The following is an 18347-nucleotide window of genomic DNA, read 5'->3' as shown; positions in this document are numbered from 1 at the left end:
GGCCGGGGCAGCCTCAGCCCCGCCGCGAGAGGCCGGCCCGGGGGCAGGACCGGCCCGCCCCGGCGGGCAGGGAGGCGGGCACGGCCTCTCCCTTCCCGGTTCCGCTTCCCGCTGCCCGTGGCAATTCCCTTTCCTGCTCCCGTTGCCCGGGGATCCAACAGCGGGAGCACCGAGGAGCGCACGCACCGTCGGGTGTGCCGGCCCGGTGCCCCACGGTGCCCCTCGGTGTTCCCCGGTGCCTCCCGGTGTCCTGCGGTTCCCTGTGCCCCTCGGTGCCTCCCGGTGCTCCCCGGTGTCCCCGCGGTGCCTCCCGGTGCCCCCTGGTGTCCCCGTGGTGCCTCCCGGTGCCCCCCGGTTCCCGGTGCCCCCCGGTGCCGGTCCCGCCATGCCCGCCCCTTACCAGCAGCGAGCCCTGACGGTGCTGCTGCTCTTCGGTGTCTTGTCCGCTGCCATGGCCTTGCTCTCCTCCAACCTCCTCTTCCAGCTGCCCTTCTGGAACGGCGGGCACGGGGCCGGGGACGTGCCGGGCTGGGCAACCCGGGTGATGGTCCCGGTGGCGGCCGCGTTCGCCGCGCTCTGCCTGGTGTTCAACCTGAGCTGCCTCCTGCTCTGCCTCCTCCACGGCTACTTCAGCACCGAACTGTGCCAGGGGCAGCCCCGCCGCGACCGGTGAGAGACGAGGAGGGATGGGCGGTACGGGAGAGTTCGGGTGGCACCGGGGGTTGGAAGGATGGGAGGGTTGGGGGGCACTGGAGGTTGGAAGGATGGGAGGGTTGGGGGGCACTGGAGGTTGGAAGGATGGGAGGGTTGGGGGGCACTAGGGGTTGGAAGGATGAGAAGGTTTAGGGGGCACTGAGGGTTGGAAGGATGGGAGGGTTGGGGGGCACTGAGGGTTGGGAGAACAGGAGGATTTGGGGGGTTGGAAGGATAGGAGGGTTCAGTGGGCACTGAGGGTTGGAAGGATGGGAGGGTTGGGGGGCACTGGAGGTTGGAAGGATGGGAGGGTTTGGGGGGCACTGGGGGGTGGAAGGGTGGGAGGGTTGGGGGGCACCAGGGGTTGAAAGGATGAGAGGTCAGTGGGGCACCGGGGGTTGGAAGGATGGGAGGGTTGGGGGGCACTGGGGGTTGGAAGGATGGGAGGTTTGGAGGGGGGGGATTGGAAGGATGGGAAGGTTTGGGAGGCACCAGGGGTTGGAAGGATGGGAGGGTTTGGGGAACATTGAGGGTTGTGGGAACAGGAGGATTTAGGGGAGGTGGAAAGATGAGAAGGTTCAAGGGGCACCGGGGGTTGGAAGGATGAGAAAGTTCAGGGAGCACCAGAGATTGAGGGAACAGAAGGATTTGGGGGGGGGCTGGAAGGATGGGAGGGTTTGGGGGGCATGGAAGGTTGGGGGAACAGGAGGATTTGGGGGGTTGGAAGGACAGGAGGGTTCGGGGGGCACTGGGGGTGGAAGGATGGGAGAGTTTGGGTGACATGGGGGGTTGGGGGAACAGGAGGATTTGGGGGGGTTGGAAGGACAGGAGGGTTTGGGGGGCACCGGGGGTTGGAAGGACAGGAGGGTTTGGGGGTCACTGGGGGGCTCAGGAGCCACAGGGATGCTCAGAGGGATGTTGGGCAGTGCAATGCTGGGGGTGAGCCGGGTGTGGAGAGGAGGGAGGGGGCTGGAGGGGTGCAGGGTGGCACTGCTGCCCCAGGGCTGTCCCAGCACACCAATGCCCTGGGCATGGGCTCATGGACAGCCCTGCCAACCCCTCCTGCCCCCCAAGATTTGGCCTTTTCTGTGCCCACCCAAACCCCTGCTCTGCAAAATGGCTTTGTGGGCAGCAAACAACGCTGCTGGCACTGGGATATCCCAACCCCCCTGGGCAACCCTTGCCAGGGGCACAGGGTTGTCTCTGGCCATGAACCCCAGGGCACTCACAGCACCAAAAGGAGCCCAGGTCTGGCATCATTAACCACAGACACGTGTTGATTTAATCATTACTGCCATATTTACACTGGCAAAATGATTCCCAAAGCAATTCCTCTCTCTTACCTTTGACCTGGGCTGGGCTGGGCTGGTGGTTCCTTGGCCTGTGCTGGCCCAGCCCAGCCTCACTCCTGGTTTAAAATTAAAAACCAGCTTGTGAGGGCTCAGATTTAAAAGCATCTTGGTGGAAATTTGGGATTGTGGAGGTCCCTCATTGTGGCTCCTGCCCATGAGACCATTTGGAACCACTCGGACTTAAGTCAAAACCCATTTAAAAGAAATGACAATGTTTCAACAGCTACATTTGTCCCTAATTAGAGAATCCCATCAATGCCTCCAGCTCTGCGTGGAGCACCAGCTGGAGGAATTCCAGCAGAGCCTCTTCAGCATCTTCCAAATGGAGCTGATGCTTCATTAACAAAGGAGAGCAAAAGATTCCTCCAAAACACAACAAGTCCCACAACAAACTTTGCTTCCTCCGGGAGCTGCTGGAAAACGAGCCGTAAATTCCCCTGCGATCTGGGCTGGATTTGGGCTGAAAAACGCTCAGTTTGGCAGCTGGGAGGTCCAATTTTGAAAATCCCGAGTGCTAAACTGGAGCAGCACTAATTAGGCAGCCAGATTCCAGGTCCCAGGTAGAGAGAGAGGGAGAATTCCAGACGTGGAAGAGCCAAATCAGGGATATATCCAGGGATTCACAGAACCAAAGCAGGAAAGCTCTTCCCAAAAGATTTGCCTTTAAAGGAGTATTTCTGTGCTCTGCCTCAGAGCCCCTGCAGAGGCAGGAGCTTCTCTGGGCTTTGAGGCTTTGGGACCTCGGGTTTGGTGTCACTTTTCCTTGGAATTTCCAGGACATCACTTAAGTCTGGCCGTGCATCATTTCCCCCAGTTTGTAACCCGAGGGTTGCGCTCGTGTTTGGGTGAAAAAGGGCAGGTTTTTGGCACACGGGGGGTGCCCGTGGGCAGAGGTCCCCATGCCCTCGGGGCACTGCCCCCCTGGGTTTCATAAGGGCACCCTCGCACGCCCCGGGGCGCTTTCCCACGTTGGACCTGTCACCCCGCATTACTCAGCTCCAAACAAAGTCCTTCCCCTCCCCGCTAATCCCTCCCGCCCCAGGTAATTAATGAAACAAAGCGGCCGCTCGGAGCAACCCGGGAGCGGCTCCAGGCGCTGGAAACGGCCCCGGAGTGCGGGACACGGCCCGGGGGCTGCAACGAGCCCGGGAGGAGAGGAGAGGAGGGGGCCACACCGGGGGAGAGGGACAGGGCAGGGCAGGGCACCCTCGGCTGCTGAATCCACCTCTTGGCTTTGGAATTTCTTCCTTGGCTTCTGAATCCACCCCTTGGCTTCTGAATCCACCCCTTGGCTGCTGAATCCACCCCTTGGCTGTTGAATCCACCCCTTGGCTGTTGAATCCTCCCCTTGGCTGCTGAATCCCCCTCTTGGCTTCTGAATTCCATCCCCCCCCCTTTGGCTTCTGAATCCCCCCCTTGGCTTCTGAATCCACCCCTTGGCTGCTGAATCCTCCCCTTGGCTTCTGAATCCACCTCATGGCTTCTGAATTAATTCCTTGGCTACTGAATCCTCCCCTTGGCTACTGAATCCACCTCATGGCTTCTGAATCCACCCCTTGGCTGCTGAATTCTCCCATTGGCTTCTGAATTCATTCCTTGGCTACTGAATTCACCCCTTGACTTCTGAATCATCCCCTTTGGCTTCTGAATCCACCTCCTTGGCTACTGAATCCACCTCATGGCTTCTGAATTTCTTCCTTGACTTCTGAATCCCCCCCTTGGCTGCTGAATCCCCCCCTTGGCTTCTGAATCCCCCCCTTGGCTTCTGAATCCACCTCATGGCTTCTGAATTAATTCCTTGGCTACTGAATCCTCCCCTTGGCTACTGAATCCACCTCATAACTTCTGAATCCCCCCCTTGGCTTCTGAATTCCCCCCTTGGCTACTGAATTCCTACCTTGGCTCCTGAATTCCCCCCCCTTGGCTTCTGAATCCCCCCCTTGGCTTCTGAATCCCCCCCTTGGCTTCTGAATCCTCCCATTGGCTTCTGAATTCCCCCCCTGGCTTCTGAATCCACCCCTTGTCTTCTGAATTAATTCCTTGGCTACTGAATACCCCCCCTTGGCTTCTGAATCCTCCCCTTGACTGCTGAATCCCCCCCTTGGCTTTTGAATCCCCCCCTTGGCTTCTGAATTCCCCCCTGGCTGCTGCGTGGGGTGACACGAGTGGTCCTGCCAGGGGGACGGTGGTGCTGCTGCCACCCTTCCATCAGCTGCTCCTTCCATGCCAGGCTGTTTCTCCAAGCAGCTCTCTGAGATTTTTGGAGGTGGCCCCAGCAGGATCTTGGTTTAAAGGGACTGTTTGTGGCTTGGCAGCATCACAGTCCTGCCAGCACCACCCTGGCACCGGTTTGCCAACCTTCAGCTCATCTGTTAATGACTGCAATTAGCAGAGGCATCCTCTGGTCACAGCAGCCCCCAAGGCTGGTGAGGATGGAGGTTTTCCAGCTCAGCCTGGCTCTGAAGGTGCCCAGGCAGAGCTGTGGTGGAACGTGCCAGGGCAGGGGTTGGTGTCAGGTGGGAGACAAAGGCTCTGCTGGAACAGAATTGGTCTTTTCATGTGTTTAAGGACAATTCAAGTACCGAGTCCCTTCCAGACAAAAGGTCTGCAATGTGAGCTGAGCACAGAAATCCAAGCCCAAAAGGGTGAAAAGAGAACCTGGCCTTGCTCAATCCAAGTGCCAGCACTTGTTCTTTCTTAGAGGGGGTGATGGGCTCGACCCACCTTGGTTTTGTTCCTGGTTTGTTCTCCAGAGTGTTCTGAACAGGAATGAACCACCTGCAAAAAACCTCCAAGCATTTCTCTCTCCTTAACTCATAGAACCATAGAATGGATTGGGTTGGAAAAGCCCTCTGAGATCATCAAGTCCAACCCTTGGTCCAACTCCAGTCCCTTTACCAGATCATGGCACTCAGTGCCACGGCCAAGCTCAGCTGAAAAACCTCCAGGGATGGGGAATCCACCCCCTCTCTGGGCAGCCCATTCCAATCCCTGAGCACTCTCTCTGCAAAGAATTTCTACCTGATCTCCAACTTCAATTTCCCCTGGCAGAGCTTGAGCCCCCCTTGTCCTATTGCTGAGTGCCTGGGAGAAGAGACCAACCCCCAGCTGGCCAGAACTTCCCTTCAGGCAGTTCCAGACAGTGCTGAGGTCACCTCTGAGCCTCCTCTTCTCCAGGCTGAACACCCCCAGCTCCCTCAGCCTCTCCCCACAGCACTTGTGCTCCAGTCCCTTCTCCAGCCTCGTTGCTCTTCTCTTCTCACTTGGCTTGGAAGAGACCTCTGAGCTCATCAAGTCCAACCCTTGATCCAACCCCACTGGGATCACTCTGGCACTCCGTGCCCTGGGCTGCTGATCTCAGTGGGGTTGGATCAAGACCTGGTGGATTCTCTGTCCCTGGAGGTGTTTCAGAGGACACTCAGTGCCACCTCCAGTCCCTTCTCCAGCCTCGTTGCTCTTCTCTGGCCCCGCTCCAGCCCCTCAATCTCTTGCCTCAACTGAGGGGCCCAGAACTGAACACAACACTCAAGGTGTGGCCTCCCCAAGGCAGAGTCCAGGGGAAGGGTCACTGCCCTGGGCCTGCTGGCCACGCTAGTTTGGATCCAGGCCAGGATCCCCTTGGCCTTCTTGGCCACCTGGGCACACTGGTGGCTCCTGTTGAGCTTCCTGTCCCTCAGTCCCCCCAGGTCCCTCTGCCTGGCTGCTCTCCAGCCACTCTGTGCCCAGCCTGGAGCGCTGCAGGGCTTGGGGTGGCCAAAGGGCAGGACCTGCACTTGGCCTTGCTGAACTTCATCCCAATGGGATCAGCCCATCTCTCCAGTCTCTCCAGGTCCCTCTGCAGAGCCCTCCTGCCCTCCAGCCTGTCCAGATCCTTCTCCAGATCCCTCCAGCCTGTCCAGGTCCTTCTCCAGATCCCTCCAGCCTGTCCAGATCCTTCTCCAGATCCCTCCAGCCTGTCCAGGTACTTCTCCAGATCCCTCCAGCCTGTCCAGGTCCTTCTCCAGATCCCTCCAGCCTGTCCAGATCCTTCTCCAGATCCCTCCAGCTTGTCCAGGTCCTTCTCCAGATCCCTCCTGCCCTCCAGCCTGTCCAGGTCCCTCTGCAGAGCCCTCCTGCCTTCCATCTCAATCCTTAACTCATCCCCACCTGCTCTTGGAGGCTGGAAAAGTTTAAACTTCCAAGTGAGCTCCAAATCTTCTGTTCCAGAGTGGGAAGAAGAAGAACACAGGCCTGAGCTGTGCCATTTGGGGGATGCACACCCAGAACCTCCTCTTGATGCAAACCCAGAGTTTCAGTTTCTCAGCAGGGGTGGAACAGCAGCGTTTTTCCTGAGCTCAGCCCAGGGCCAGGAGCTCACCCAGAGTTTCTGTGCCCTGTTTTGCAGGGCAGAGTGGTTCCTGCTGGACAACAGGAAGGTCAGGCACGTTGCCATCGGCTTCTTCTGCTGTGGGATCACCTTCTACCTCACAGGCAAGGGCTTGTCCACCCCCAGCACAGCCTGGGGTGGTTTCTGCTTCAGCCCAGGCTTTGGGTTGCAAATGGCTTGGCCAGCTCATTCCTGGAGAGGGAACTTCCCATTCTGGGTGCCCAGCGCTCACCAAGGGCTTGAGTGATGAGAGCAGAGATGGGGAGGGGTCTGGAGAACTTCTGAGGGAGCTGGGGGGGCTCAGCCTGGAGAAAAGGAGGTTCAGGGGGGACCTTCTCACTCTGCAATCCCTGCCGGGAGGGGGGAGCTGGGGAGGGTCGGGCTCTGCTCCAGGAACAGGGACAGGAGAGGGCACGGCCTCAAGCTGTGCCAGGGAGGGTCAGGTTGGATATCAGGAGGGATTTCTTCCTGGAAAGGGTGTTCAGGCCTTGGAACTGCACAGGGAAGTTTGGAGTGCCCACCCCTGGAGATGCCCAAGGAAGGACTGGCCGTGGCACTCAGAGCTCTGGGCTGGGTGACAAAGTGGGGATGGGGCACAGGGTGGGCTCAATCTTGGAGCTCTTTTCCAACTTCCATGGCTGCAAAAACATCCCTTTAGTCCTTCTCATGGTGTTCTCTGCCCACCTGTCTGGGCCCACCTGTCTGTGCCCACCTTTCCTTCTCACAGTGCTCTGTGCCCACCTCTCCTTCTCACAGTGTTCTCTGCCCACCTGTCTGTGCCCACCTTTCCTTCTCATGGTTCTCTTGCCCACCTGTCCTTCTCACAATGCTCTGTGCCCACCTGTCCTTCTCACGGCGCTCTGTGCCCACCTGTCTGTGCCCACCTGTCCTTCTCATGGTGCTCTCTGCCCACCTGTCTGTGCCCACCCTTCTCACGGTGCTCTGTGCCCACCTGTCTGTGCCCACCTGTCCTTCTCACGGTGCTGTGCCCACCTGTCTGTGCCCACTTGTCCTTCTCACAGTGTTCTGTGCCCACCTGTCCTTCTCACGGTGCTCTGTGCCCACCTGTCTGTGCCCACCTGTCCTTCTCACGGTGCTCTCTACTCACCTGTCTGTGCCCACCTGTCCTTCTCACGGCGCTCTGTGCCCACCTGTCTGTGCCCACTTGTCCTTCTCACAGTGTTCTGTGCCCACCTGTCCTTCTCACGGTGCTCTGTGCCCACCTGTCTGTGCCCACCTGTCCTTCTCACGGTGCTGTGCCCACCTGTCTGTGCCCACTTGTCCTTCTCACAGTGTTCTGTGCCCACCTGTCCTTCTCACGGTGCTCTGTGCCCACCTGTCTGTGCCCACCTGTCCTTCTCACGGTGCTCTCTACTCACCTGTCTGTGCCCACCTGTCCTTCTCACGGCACTCTGTGCCCACTTGTCTGTGCCCACCTGTCCTTCTAACGGTGCTCTGTGCCCACCTGTCTGTGCCCACCTCTCCTTCTCACGGTGCTCTGTGCCCACCTTCCCTTCCAGCTCTTGCCAACTACATGGTGCTGGCGCTGGGGCTGCGGGCTGGGCTCCCCGGGGCCTGTCTCCTCTCCTCGGGCATCCTCGTCCTGCTCATCACGGTGACGCACACCCTGCTCCAGGCATGGCGATTATCGCGACGCAGCTCTCGCAGCCCGTCCGACAGCGCCTCTGCCCAGCCGGGTGATCTCCACAAGGATTTGGCAGCGCTGCGGCCCCGCCCCGAGATCCACAGGAAATTCTCCTTCCCTGCGGGCTCCGGGGGCAGGGACAGGGACGGGGACGGGCACGGGGACAGGGACGGGCAGAGGGACGGGCACGGCTCGGACCAGCCCCGCATGCACAGGGCGCTCTCGGTGGAGTCCGCGCTGCTGCAGGCGCAGGGAAAAGCCTGGAATGTCATCACACAGGAGATGGGCACTCTGATGGCACGAAAACCCGCAGCATCTGCCAAGGACTCCACGCTGGTTTGAGAGGGACCTTCTGAAGCCACCACGGCCCGGATTGGCACCTCCGGTTGGGGCTGACACGCGGTGGGGCTCAGGAAGCTGCTTCTCCTCCCTCCTGCTTCGTGGGTTTGCTGCTTTGGCTGGAAAAACACCAGCTCTGCTCAAAGGCAAAAACCGAGCCCTCAGCCCCTCCTGGACCCATCCAGGACCCCCAAAGAATGTGGAACATGTAGGGGAGAAGCAGCAAGTGGAGCTTGTCCATGAGCTGACTGAGCCTCCTTCCTTCTCCAGCAGATCCCAGTGGGTTGGGATGGCTGGTTGGACATCCCTGTCCTACCCTTGTCTCCTTCCTCCTCCAGCAGATCCCAGTGGGTTGGGATGGCTGGTTGGACATCCCTGTCCTTCATCTCCTTCCTCCTCCCAGCAGATCCCAGTGGGTCTGGATGGCTGGTTGGACCCCCCTGCCCTTCTCCTGCCTCTTTCCTCCTCCAGCAGACCCCAGTGGGTTTGGATGGTTGGTTGGACCTACTTGTGCTTCAAGCCCTGCCTTGTTCTTTCTCCAGCAGATCCCAATGGGTTGGGATGGCTGGTTGGACCTCCCTGTCCTTCCTTTGTCTCTTTCCTCCTCCAGCAGATCCCAGTGGGTTGGGATGGCTGGTTGGACCTCCCTGCCTTTCTCCTGCCTCCTTCCTCATCCAGTAGATCCCAGTGGGTTGGGATGGGTGGTTGGACCTCCCTGCCCTTCTCCTGCCTCTTTCCTCCTCCAGTAGATCCCAGTGGGTCTGGATGGCTGGTTGGACCTCCCTGCCCTTCTCCTGCCTCTTTTCTCCTCCAGTAGATCCCAGTGGGTTTGGATGGCTGGTTGGACTTCCCTACCCTTCCCTTGTCTCCTTCCTCCTCCATCCTCATCCTCATCCCTGCACCAACCAAGCAGGGCTTTTCCCAGCCCTTGGTGTTGGGAACTGAGGGAGGTGATGGAGGAGCAAGTGGGGCTGCAAAGGGTGGGGTTGGGGTGGCAGAGAGGGGGTTTGGGGTGGCACAGAGAAGTTTGGGGTGGCAGAGGGCAGGTCTGGGGTGGCACAGGAATGGTTTGGAGTGGCACAGGAATGGTTTGAGGTGGCAGAGGGCAGGTCTGGGGTGGCACAGGAATGGTTTGGAGAGGCACAGGAATGGTTTGAGGTGGCAGAGGGCAGGTCTGGGGTGGCACAGGAATGGTTTGGGGTGGCAGAGAGGGGTTTGGGCTGACACAGGAATGGTTTGAGGTGGCAGGGACTGGTTTTGGGGTGGCACAGGGCGGGTTTGAGGTGACAGAGTGGGATGGGGTGGCAGAGACCAGGTTTGGGGTGGCAGAGGGCAGGTCTGGGGTGGCACAGGAATGGTTTGGGGTGGCAGAGGGCAGGTTTGAGGTGACAGAGTGGGATGGAGTGATAGAGACCAGGTTTGGGGTGGCACAGGAAAGGTTTGAAGTGGCAGAGAGGGGTTTGGGGTGGCACAGGAATGGTTGGAGATGGCAGGGACTGGGTTTGGGGTGACACAGGGCAGGTTTGAGGTGACAGAGTGGGATGGGGTGGCAGAGGGCAGGTCTGGGGTGGCACAGGAATGGTTTGGGGTGGCAGAGAGGGGTTTGGGGTGGCACAGGAATGGTTTGAGGTGGCACAGAGCCTGTTACTCCTCCCCCAGCCCATCCAGCTCTGAGTAGAGCCCACCTTGCTCAGCAGGGTCACACAACTCCCAGCAGGGAAGGGGCTCAGTGCCAGGGGAACCTCTCAGGGTGCACCAGGTGGTTGAGGTTGAGGTCCAGGAAGGGGTTTCCATGGACACTGCCAGGCCCAGAGCAGCAGCAGCAGCAGCACACTTGGTTCTTCCCCAATTCCTTCTCACTCACCACCAGGAAAGCACTTCAGGGATTCCCAGATTCCCTCTCACCTCCTGTGCTGATCCTCAAACCCTCCCCGAGCCCAGTTCTCTGCTTTGTGTCCTTGGCAAACCCTTCTTGGATCCAGGAGAGATAAACACCAAACATCCTCTTTCAAGTGCCCCCCTGAGCTGTGAGCACAGCTCTGCTTCCCACTGCTTGAAAGGCCCTTTTTTTGTTGGTTTTTCAAGAACAGGACAGTCCTTTTTCTCCCCTCAAAGCCTCCAGTTCTGCATGTTTTGCTCTGTGCCCTTTCAAACACTGTGTGAGCTCCAGGACCCCTCGAGCTCGAGGGGAGCAACAGAAGGGGAAGGTTTGAAACAGAACTGGGGGGGTTGTGTTTGCTTTTCTTTCTTTTTATTACTGTTCTCATCCAAAGCAAATTGAGCAACTCCCTGGCACACTCATGAAAAGCCTCTCCTTGCAGAATTCCTGCTGAATAAAGCTGGAATGTGCCCCCATTACATCTCTCCACAACCATCTCAAAGCAAAACACTCAAAGCAAGACCTGGTTTGGTTTTACTTTTCTGAGCTATTTCTGTGGCCAAGAGGTAGAGAAAGAACTGGAAAGGACAAACACAACCAAACCCTGTTCTCCTTGTGCAGGTGCTGTGGAAAGGGACACAAGTGCTCCCCAAAGGGAGGATTTTCAGCACCTTTTGTTTCACTGGGGACAGAGAGGCCTCTCCCTGTGCAGCTCCACAGGTTGGGCAGGGGGGTTTTTTTCACTCCTTCCTGAGGTTGGAGAGCAGCAGAGGATGGTCAGTCTTGAGGAAATCAGGAACTGGCTGGAGGATTCTTGGCTTGTGGGGCAACAGTGCTGTGAAAACAGAGAGAGAGAGTCACATCCAGCAGGGCACCAACAGCCAGAAAATGTGAAAAATCGGGGATTTCTTCCAATAAAACTCTCCTGGTGCTCTCAGGGGATCAGCTGGGACAAGGACACCTTTCACACAGCAGCTCCTGGGGGTGTTCCAGCCACCTCTGCATCCACACCCCCCAAAAAAACCACTACAAATGCTCTGGGATGCCCAGAGTGTGCCCCTGCCCCACAGGAACTGGGAAAAGATGGATCCTGAACCAGGAATGTTCTGGTCACTCTGCAGGGACACACAGGGGCTCTGTTTGCTGGGGTGGTTTTGTCAGGGATTTGGGAATTTTCTCCCTCCTCCCCAGTCACATTCCAGTGCCAACACTGTTCTCAGGAGGGGCAAACACAGCAGAGTCAGACAATCTGTTACAGGATATTTTAGTTCAACTGCAAACACAGAACTGCACCATCCTTCTGCTGCCAATTATTTCTAAAGGATTCTGCCCCAAAAAAGAGCCACAGACATGACAGAAACCAGCCCCAAACCAGCCTCTCCCCCTCTCTCTGCAGAACCACCTCCCATATTGACACAACCAAACCTCCCTTTTCCAAGTGGGACATCGATGATTTTCCACTTCTTTTGCAAACAGGATAATTTGCTTCCCAGTGAACAGAAGGAAAGCAGGATGGAGTTATACCACTGAGGGTAGCTTGGAATAGCTGCCCTGGGTTTTTAAATCCCCAAAGCCTGTTGCAGGCTCTGGAATGTCCTTCTCCTTGGATACCTTTTGCCCTGGGAATTGTTGAGCTGTTCCTTCATGGCTATGGCGTGTTTGAGGAGGCTGTCGATGCTCTTGAAGTACACGGTGCTGTCAGTCATGTTCTTGATGGCACTGGGAGAGGAAAACAGGGGCATGGAGGGACAAGGGGGTGGCATTACCAAAGGGTTGAAGTCACCCACTCCAATCCCTGAGAGAGGGGGTTGTTGAGAGCAAATCCCAGTTTTAGTATCTTCACACCCGGTGGGTGGATTCGCTGCGGGAGGTTGGGAAGAGCTGCCACACTCAGAGCCCCGAAATTCCTGGTGACATTTCACACCCCCCCACACCCTGCTCCTCCTCCCTGCTCCTCCTGGAGGCTCCAGGGATGGATCCATCAGGTGGATGGATCCTGTTTTTGTCTCCCAGCAGCTCCAGGTGTGAGCACAGCCCTCCCGTGGGGGTACCTGCAGGCGTATTCCACGGTGTAAATGGCTCCCTGGCTCTGCTCCTCCCAGCTCTGCATGTCAGACTGGAAAAGGGAAGAGAAGGGTTGGCTGGGCACTGCCCACAGCCCTGCCAGCCCTTCCCAGGTTGGGAGGGAGTGTCGACCTGCTGGAGGGCAGGAGGGCTCTGCAGAGGGATCTGGACAGGCTGGAGAGACCTGGAGAAGGACCTGGACAGGCTGGAGGGATCCGGAGAAGGATCTGGACAGGCTGGAGAGACCTAGAGAAGGACCTGGACAGGTTGGAGGGATCTGGAGAAGGACCTGGACAGGCTGAAGGGATCTGGAGAAGGACCTGCACAGGCTGGAGGGATCTGGAGAAGGACCTGGACAGGCTGGAGGGATCTGGAGAAGGACCTGGACAGGCTGGAGGGCAGGAGGGCTCTGCAGAGGGACCTGGACAGACTGGAGGGATGGGCTGATCCCAATGGGATGAAGTTCAGCAAGGCCAAGTGCAGGTCCTGCCCTTTGGCCACCCCAAGCCCTGCAGCGCTCCAGGCTGGGCACAGAGTGGCTGGAGAGCAGCCAGGCAGAGGGACCTGGGGGGACTGAGGGACAGGAAGCTCAACAGGAGCCACCAGTGTGCCCAGGTGGCCAAGAAGGCCAAGGGGATCCTGGCCTGGATCCAAACTAGCGTGGCCAGCAGGCCCAGGGCAGTGACCCTTCCCCTGGACTCTGCCTTGGGGAGGCCACACCTTGAGTGTTGTGTTCAGTTCTGGGCCCCTCAGTTGAGGCAAGAGATTGAGGGGCTGGAGCGGGGCCAGAGAAGAGCAACGAGGCTGGAGAAGGGACTGGAGGTGGCACTGAGTGTCCTCTGAAACACCTCCAGGGACAGAATCCACCAGGCCTTGATCCAACCCCACTGGGATCACCAGCCCAGGACACGGAGTGCCAGAGTGATCCCAGTGGGGTTGGATCAAGGGTTGGACCTGATGAGCTCAGAGGTCTCTTCCAAGCCAAGTGAGAAGAGAAGAGCAACGAGGCTGGAGAAGGGACTGGAGCACACCATTCCTTCATCCCTTCATTCCCCAGGATTGCTCTCCATCCCTTCATTCCCCAGGATTGCTCTCCATCCCTTCATTCCCCAGGATTGCTCTCCATCCCTTCATTCCCCCAGGATTGCTCTCCATCCCTTCATTCCCCAGGATTGCTCTCCATCCCTTCATTCCCCAGGATTGCTCTCCATCCCTTCATTCCCCAGGATTGCTCTCCATCCCTTCATTCCCCAGGATTGCTCTCCATCCCTTCATTCCCCAGGATTGCTCTCCATCCCTTCATTCCCCCAGGATTGCTCTCCATCCCTTCATTCCCCAGGATTGCTCTCCATCCCTTCATTCCCCAGGATTGCTCTCCATCCCTTCATTCCCCAGGATTGCTCTCCATCCCTTCATTCCCCAGGATTGTTCTCCACCCCTTCATTCCCCAGGATTGCTCTCCATCCCTTCTCTCCCCCCAGGATTGCTCTCCATCCCTTCACCCCCAACCTGGATAGATCCAGGGGGTCACCCTGAATGAAGGAATCAAAGGTTTTCCAGGGGTCCAGCCCACCACAATCCTGGGATAACCCCCAGACCCCTTCACTCCATCAGGGCTGTCCCTCATCCCTGGGCAGAGATGGAAACAATTCCCTCAGTTCCCTTTTGTTCAGGGCCCATTGCCTGAAAACTGGGACTATCCTGATTAAAAGCAAGCAAGTGACAGCTGAGGAATGAGATTCCAGCCCTGTCCAACCCAATCCCCTTGGAATGTGCCTCAGCCCCATCTCCAAACCCCTCCCTGCACTTATGGCAAACCTTAATAAATAATTGAATAATCCAGTGTCACAATGCAGGTTAATTTGGGCAGCAGGGCTTGTAAAGCAAAGGGGGAAAATGGGCCCTGACAGTGCATTAGCATAGACTGAGGCAGGAATCTATTCCAGAGGCATCATTCCTAATGAATGCTGACTGGCAGAGCAGGGAGAAGGACAAGGCTGGCATTGAAGTGCTCCAGAGGAAAGCAGGAGCACAGCTGGGAGAGGCAATTCATTATCCTGCTCTGCCTCCCGTGGTTCTCCCTTCCCTTCCCTCCTCCTCCTCCTCATTTTCTGTAGGAAACAGGAATCTCTCTGTGTAGGGCCCCTTCTCATTCCTCTCAGGATTGCTCTCCATCCCTTCATTCCCCAGGATTGCTCTCCATCCCTTCATTCCCCAGGATTGCTCTCCATCCCTTCATTTCCCAGGATTGCTCTCCATCCCTTCATTCCCACAAGGATTGCTCTCCATCCCTTCATTCCCCCCAGGATTGCTCTCTATCCCTTCATTCCCCCCAGGATTGCTCTCCATCCCTTCATTCCCCAGGATTGCTCTCTATCCCTTCATTCCCCCCAGGATTGCTCTCCATCCCTTCATTCCCACCAGGATTGCTCTCCATCCCTTCTCATTCCTCTCAGCATTGTTCTCCATCCCTTCATTCCCACCAGGATTGTTCTCCTTCCCTTCATTCCCCAGGATTGCTCTCCATCCCTTCATTCCCCCCAGGACTGCTCTCCATCCCTTCATTCCCACCAGGATTGCTCTCCATCCCTTCATTCCCACCAGGATTGCTCTCCATCCCTTCATTCCCCCCAGGATTGCTCTCCATTCCTTCATTCCCCCCAGGACTGCTCTCCATCCCTTCATTCCCACCAGGATTGCTCTCCATCCCTTCATTCCCACCAGGATTGCTCTCCATCCCTTCATTCCCACCAGGATTGCTCTCCATTCCTTCATTCCCACCAGGATTGCTCTCCATTCCTTCATTCCCACCAGGATTGCTCTCCATTCCTTCATTCCCCCCAGGACTGCTCTCCATCCCTTCATTCCCACCAGGATTGCTCTCCATCCCTTCATTCCCACCAGGATTGCTCTCCATCCCTTCATTCCCACCAGGATTGCTCTCCATCCCTTCATTCCCACCAGGATTGCTCTCCATCCCTTCATTCCCACCAGGATTGCTCTCCATTCCTTCATTCCCACCAGGATTGCTCTCCATTCCTTCATTCCCCCCAGGATTGCTCTCCATCCCTTCATTCCCACCAGGATTGCTCTCCATCCCTTCATTCCCACCAGGATTGCTCTCCATCCCTTCATTCCCACCAGGATTGCTCTCCATCCCTTCATTCCCACCAGGACTGCTCTCCATCCCTTCATTCCCACCAGGACTGCTCTCCATCCCTTCATTCCCCAGGATTGCTCTCCATCCCTTCATTCCCCAGGATTGCTCTCCATCCCTTCATTCCCCAGGATTGCTCTCCATCCCTTCATTCCCCAGGATTGCTCTCCATCCCTTCACTCCCACCAGGATTGCTCTCCATCCCTTCATTCCCCAGGATTGCTCTCCTTCCCTTCATTCCCACCAGGATTGCTCTCCATCCCTTCATTCCCACCAGGATTGCTCTCCATCCCTTCATTCCCACCAGGACTGCTCTCCATCCCTTCATTCCCCCCAGGACTGCTCTCCATCCCTTCATTCCCCCCAGGACTGCTCTCCATCCCTTCATTCCCACCAGGATTGCTCTCCATCCCTTCTCCTCCAGCCTGGATAGATCCAGGGGGTTGCAGGAACATGGGACCATGGTTGGCAATCCCAAGTTTTCTGCCTCAGCTGTGTGGGTAAATCTGCAGCATTCCCTTTTCCCCTTCAATCCTCACAGTGGGATTCCCTCCCTCCTTCCCCTTCTCCCGCCAGGGGAGGTGGAATGGGGATGGCACAGGGAGGGACAGCAGGATGGTCAGGGATGGAGGGCTGGGATTGTCCAGCCTGGAGAAGAGAAGCTTTGGAGTGACCTCATTGTGGCCTTCCAGGACCTGAAGGAGCTACAGGAACAATGGAGAGACTTTCCAGGACACAGGGAATGGCTTCCCATGAGCAGAGGGCAGGGATAGATGGGATACTGGGAAGGAATCCTTCCCTGGGAGGGTGGGGAGGGCTCCAATCCTCATCCCTCCCCCAGGGTGGTTTCCCTGAGGATGGGTGACCCCCAGGGTGGTTTCCCTGAGGATGGGTGACCCCAGGGTGGTTTCCCTGAGGATGGGTGACCCCAGGGTGGTTTCCCTGAGGATGGGTGACCCCCAGGGTGGTTTCCTTTGGGATGGGTGACCCCCAGGGTGGTTTCCTTTGGGATGGGTGACCCCCAGGGTGGTTCCTTTGGGATGGGTGACCCCCAGGGTGGTTTCCCTCGGGATGGGTGACCCCCAGGGTGGTTTCCCTCAGGATGGGTGACCACCAGGGTGGTTTCCCTGGGGATGGGTGACCCCAGGGTGGTTCCTTTGGGATGGGTGACCCCCAGGGTGGTTTCCCTCGGGATGGGTGACCCCCAGGGTGGTTCCCTGGGGATGGGTGAGCTCCCCAGGGTGGTTTCCATGGGGATGGGTGACCCCCAGGGTGGTTTCCATGGGGATGGGTGACCCCCAGGGTGGTTTCCATGGGGATGGGTGACCCCCAGGGTGGTTTCCATGGGGATGGGTGAGCCCCCCAGGGTGGTTCCTTTGGGATGGGTGAGCCCCAGGGTGGTTTCCCTCAGGATGGATGAGCGCCCTAGGGTGGTTTCCTTTGGGATGGGTGAGCCCCCCAGGGTGGTTTCCCCAGGGATGGGTGACCCCCAGGGTGGTTTCCCTCAGGATGGGTGACCCCAGGGTGGTTTCCATGGGGATGGGTGACCCCCAGGGTGGTTCCTTTGGGATGGGTGAGCCCCAGGGTGGTGTCCTTTGGGATGAGTGAGCCCCCCAGGGTGGTTTCCATGAGGATGGGTGACCCCCAGGGTGGTTTCCATGGGGATGGGTGACCCCCAGGGTGGTTCCTTTGGGATGGGTGACCCCCAGGGTGGTTTCCCTCGGGATGGGTGACCCCCAGGGTGGTTTCCATGGGGATGGGTGACCCCCAGGGTGGTTCCTTTGGGATGGGTGACCCCCAGGGTGGTTTCCCTCAGGATGGGTGACCACCAGGGTGGTTTCCATGGGGATGGGTGACCCCCAGGGTGGTTTCCATGGGGATGGGTGACCCCCAGGGTGGTTCCTTTGGGATGGGAGACCCCCAGGGTGGTTCCTTCGGGATGGGTGAGCCCCAGGGTGGTTTCCCTCGCGATGGGTGACCCCCAGGGTGGTTCCCTCAGGACGGGTGACCCCCGGGGCTGGCACTGACCTTGTGCTGGGCCAGCTCGGGCAGCGAGCGCCGCACGTGCTCCTGCAGCCGGAACAGAGCCACGGACGGCTCGTTGGCCAACACGTACAGACTCTCTGTGAACTTGTCCGTGACTGCGGGACGGGACAGGGAGAGGGTCAGGGTGAGGTGTGGGGAGAGGGGAGAGGGGAGAGGGGAGTGGGAAGGGGGAGTGGGAAGAGGGGAGAGGGAAGAGGGGAGAGGGAAGAGGGGAGAGGGAAGAGGGGAGAGGGAAGAGGGGAGAGGGAAGAGGGGAGAGGGAAGAGGGGTGTGGGGAGAGGGGAGTGGGAAGAGGGGAGTGGGAAGAGGGGAGAGGGGAGAGGGGAGTGGGAAGAAGGGAGAGGGAAGAGGGGCTGGTCCCCGCAGGGCCCCCCCCCCCGGGGTCAGTCGGGACACACGGCCCCTGTCGCGACATTCACCGCGACTACCCCTCACTGCCCGTCACGCCCCGCGCTGCCGCAGCCGCACTTCTCCGCCCTATTTCCCTCTCTCATGGCTCGCAACGCCCTGCCGCGACTTCTGCTGGCCCGGCGCGGCCATGTCGCGACATGCGGGGGGGGGCGTGTCGCGACACGCAGCATGCTGTCGCGACAGGACAAACAACACCCACGGAGCCATTCCGGGCACATCCCTGCGGCTTCTGGGCCTCCCGGAGCCGTCCCGGCCCCTCTCCCGTTCCCTTTTCCTTTCCCGTTCCCACCTTTCTTCACCTTCAGCTGCATCTCGGGCTCCTCCATCACCGCCCGCCGCCACTTCCGCCGGTGCCCCCTCCAAACTCGCCCCCCGTTCCCCTCAGAGCGGGAAAA

General features: G+C 58.4%; 2 protein-coding genes across 2 annotated transcripts; one reads left to right on the top strand and one right to left on the bottom strand.

The window, feature by feature from the left end:
* Positions 1-112: 112 nt before the first annotated feature.
* On the top strand, positions 113-9374 carry TMEM221 (transmembrane protein 221). Its single transcript, XM_071578063.1, has 3 exons — positions 113-669; positions 6430-6515; positions 7932-9374. The coding sequence occupies exons 1-3, from the start codon at positions 386-388 to the stop codon at positions 8396-8398; spliced, it is 837 nt and encodes a 278-aa protein (XP_071434164.1). The 5' UTR covers positions 113-385; the 3' UTR covers positions 8399-9374.
* A 1231-nt stretch (positions 9375-10605) lies between these two features.
* BORCS8 (BLOC-1 related complex subunit 8) lies at positions 10606-18316 on the bottom strand. Its single transcript, XM_071578283.1, has 5 exons — positions 18242-18316; positions 17524-17636; positions 12326-12390; positions 11886-11993; positions 10606-11109 (listed from the first exon to the last, which is right to left on the bottom strand). Exons 1-5 carry the CDS (start codon positions 18276-18278, stop codon positions 11067-11069), a joined length of 366 nt encoding a protein of 121 aa, XP_071434384.1. The 5' UTR covers positions 18279-18316; the 3' UTR covers positions 10606-11066.
* Positions 18317-18347: the final 31 nt, after the last annotated feature.

The sequence above is a fragment of the Pithys albifrons genome, chromosome 27, assembly GCF_047495875.1.
Source record: "Pithys albifrons albifrons isolate INPA30051 chromosome 27, PitAlb_v1, whole genome shotgun sequence".
Lineage (NCBI taxonomy): Eukaryota > Metazoa > Chordata > Aves > Passeriformes > Thamnophilidae > Pithys > Pithys albifrons.
Note: the sequence above shows the minus strand (reverse complement) of the source record. Positions and strands in the feature narration are given on the sequence as shown.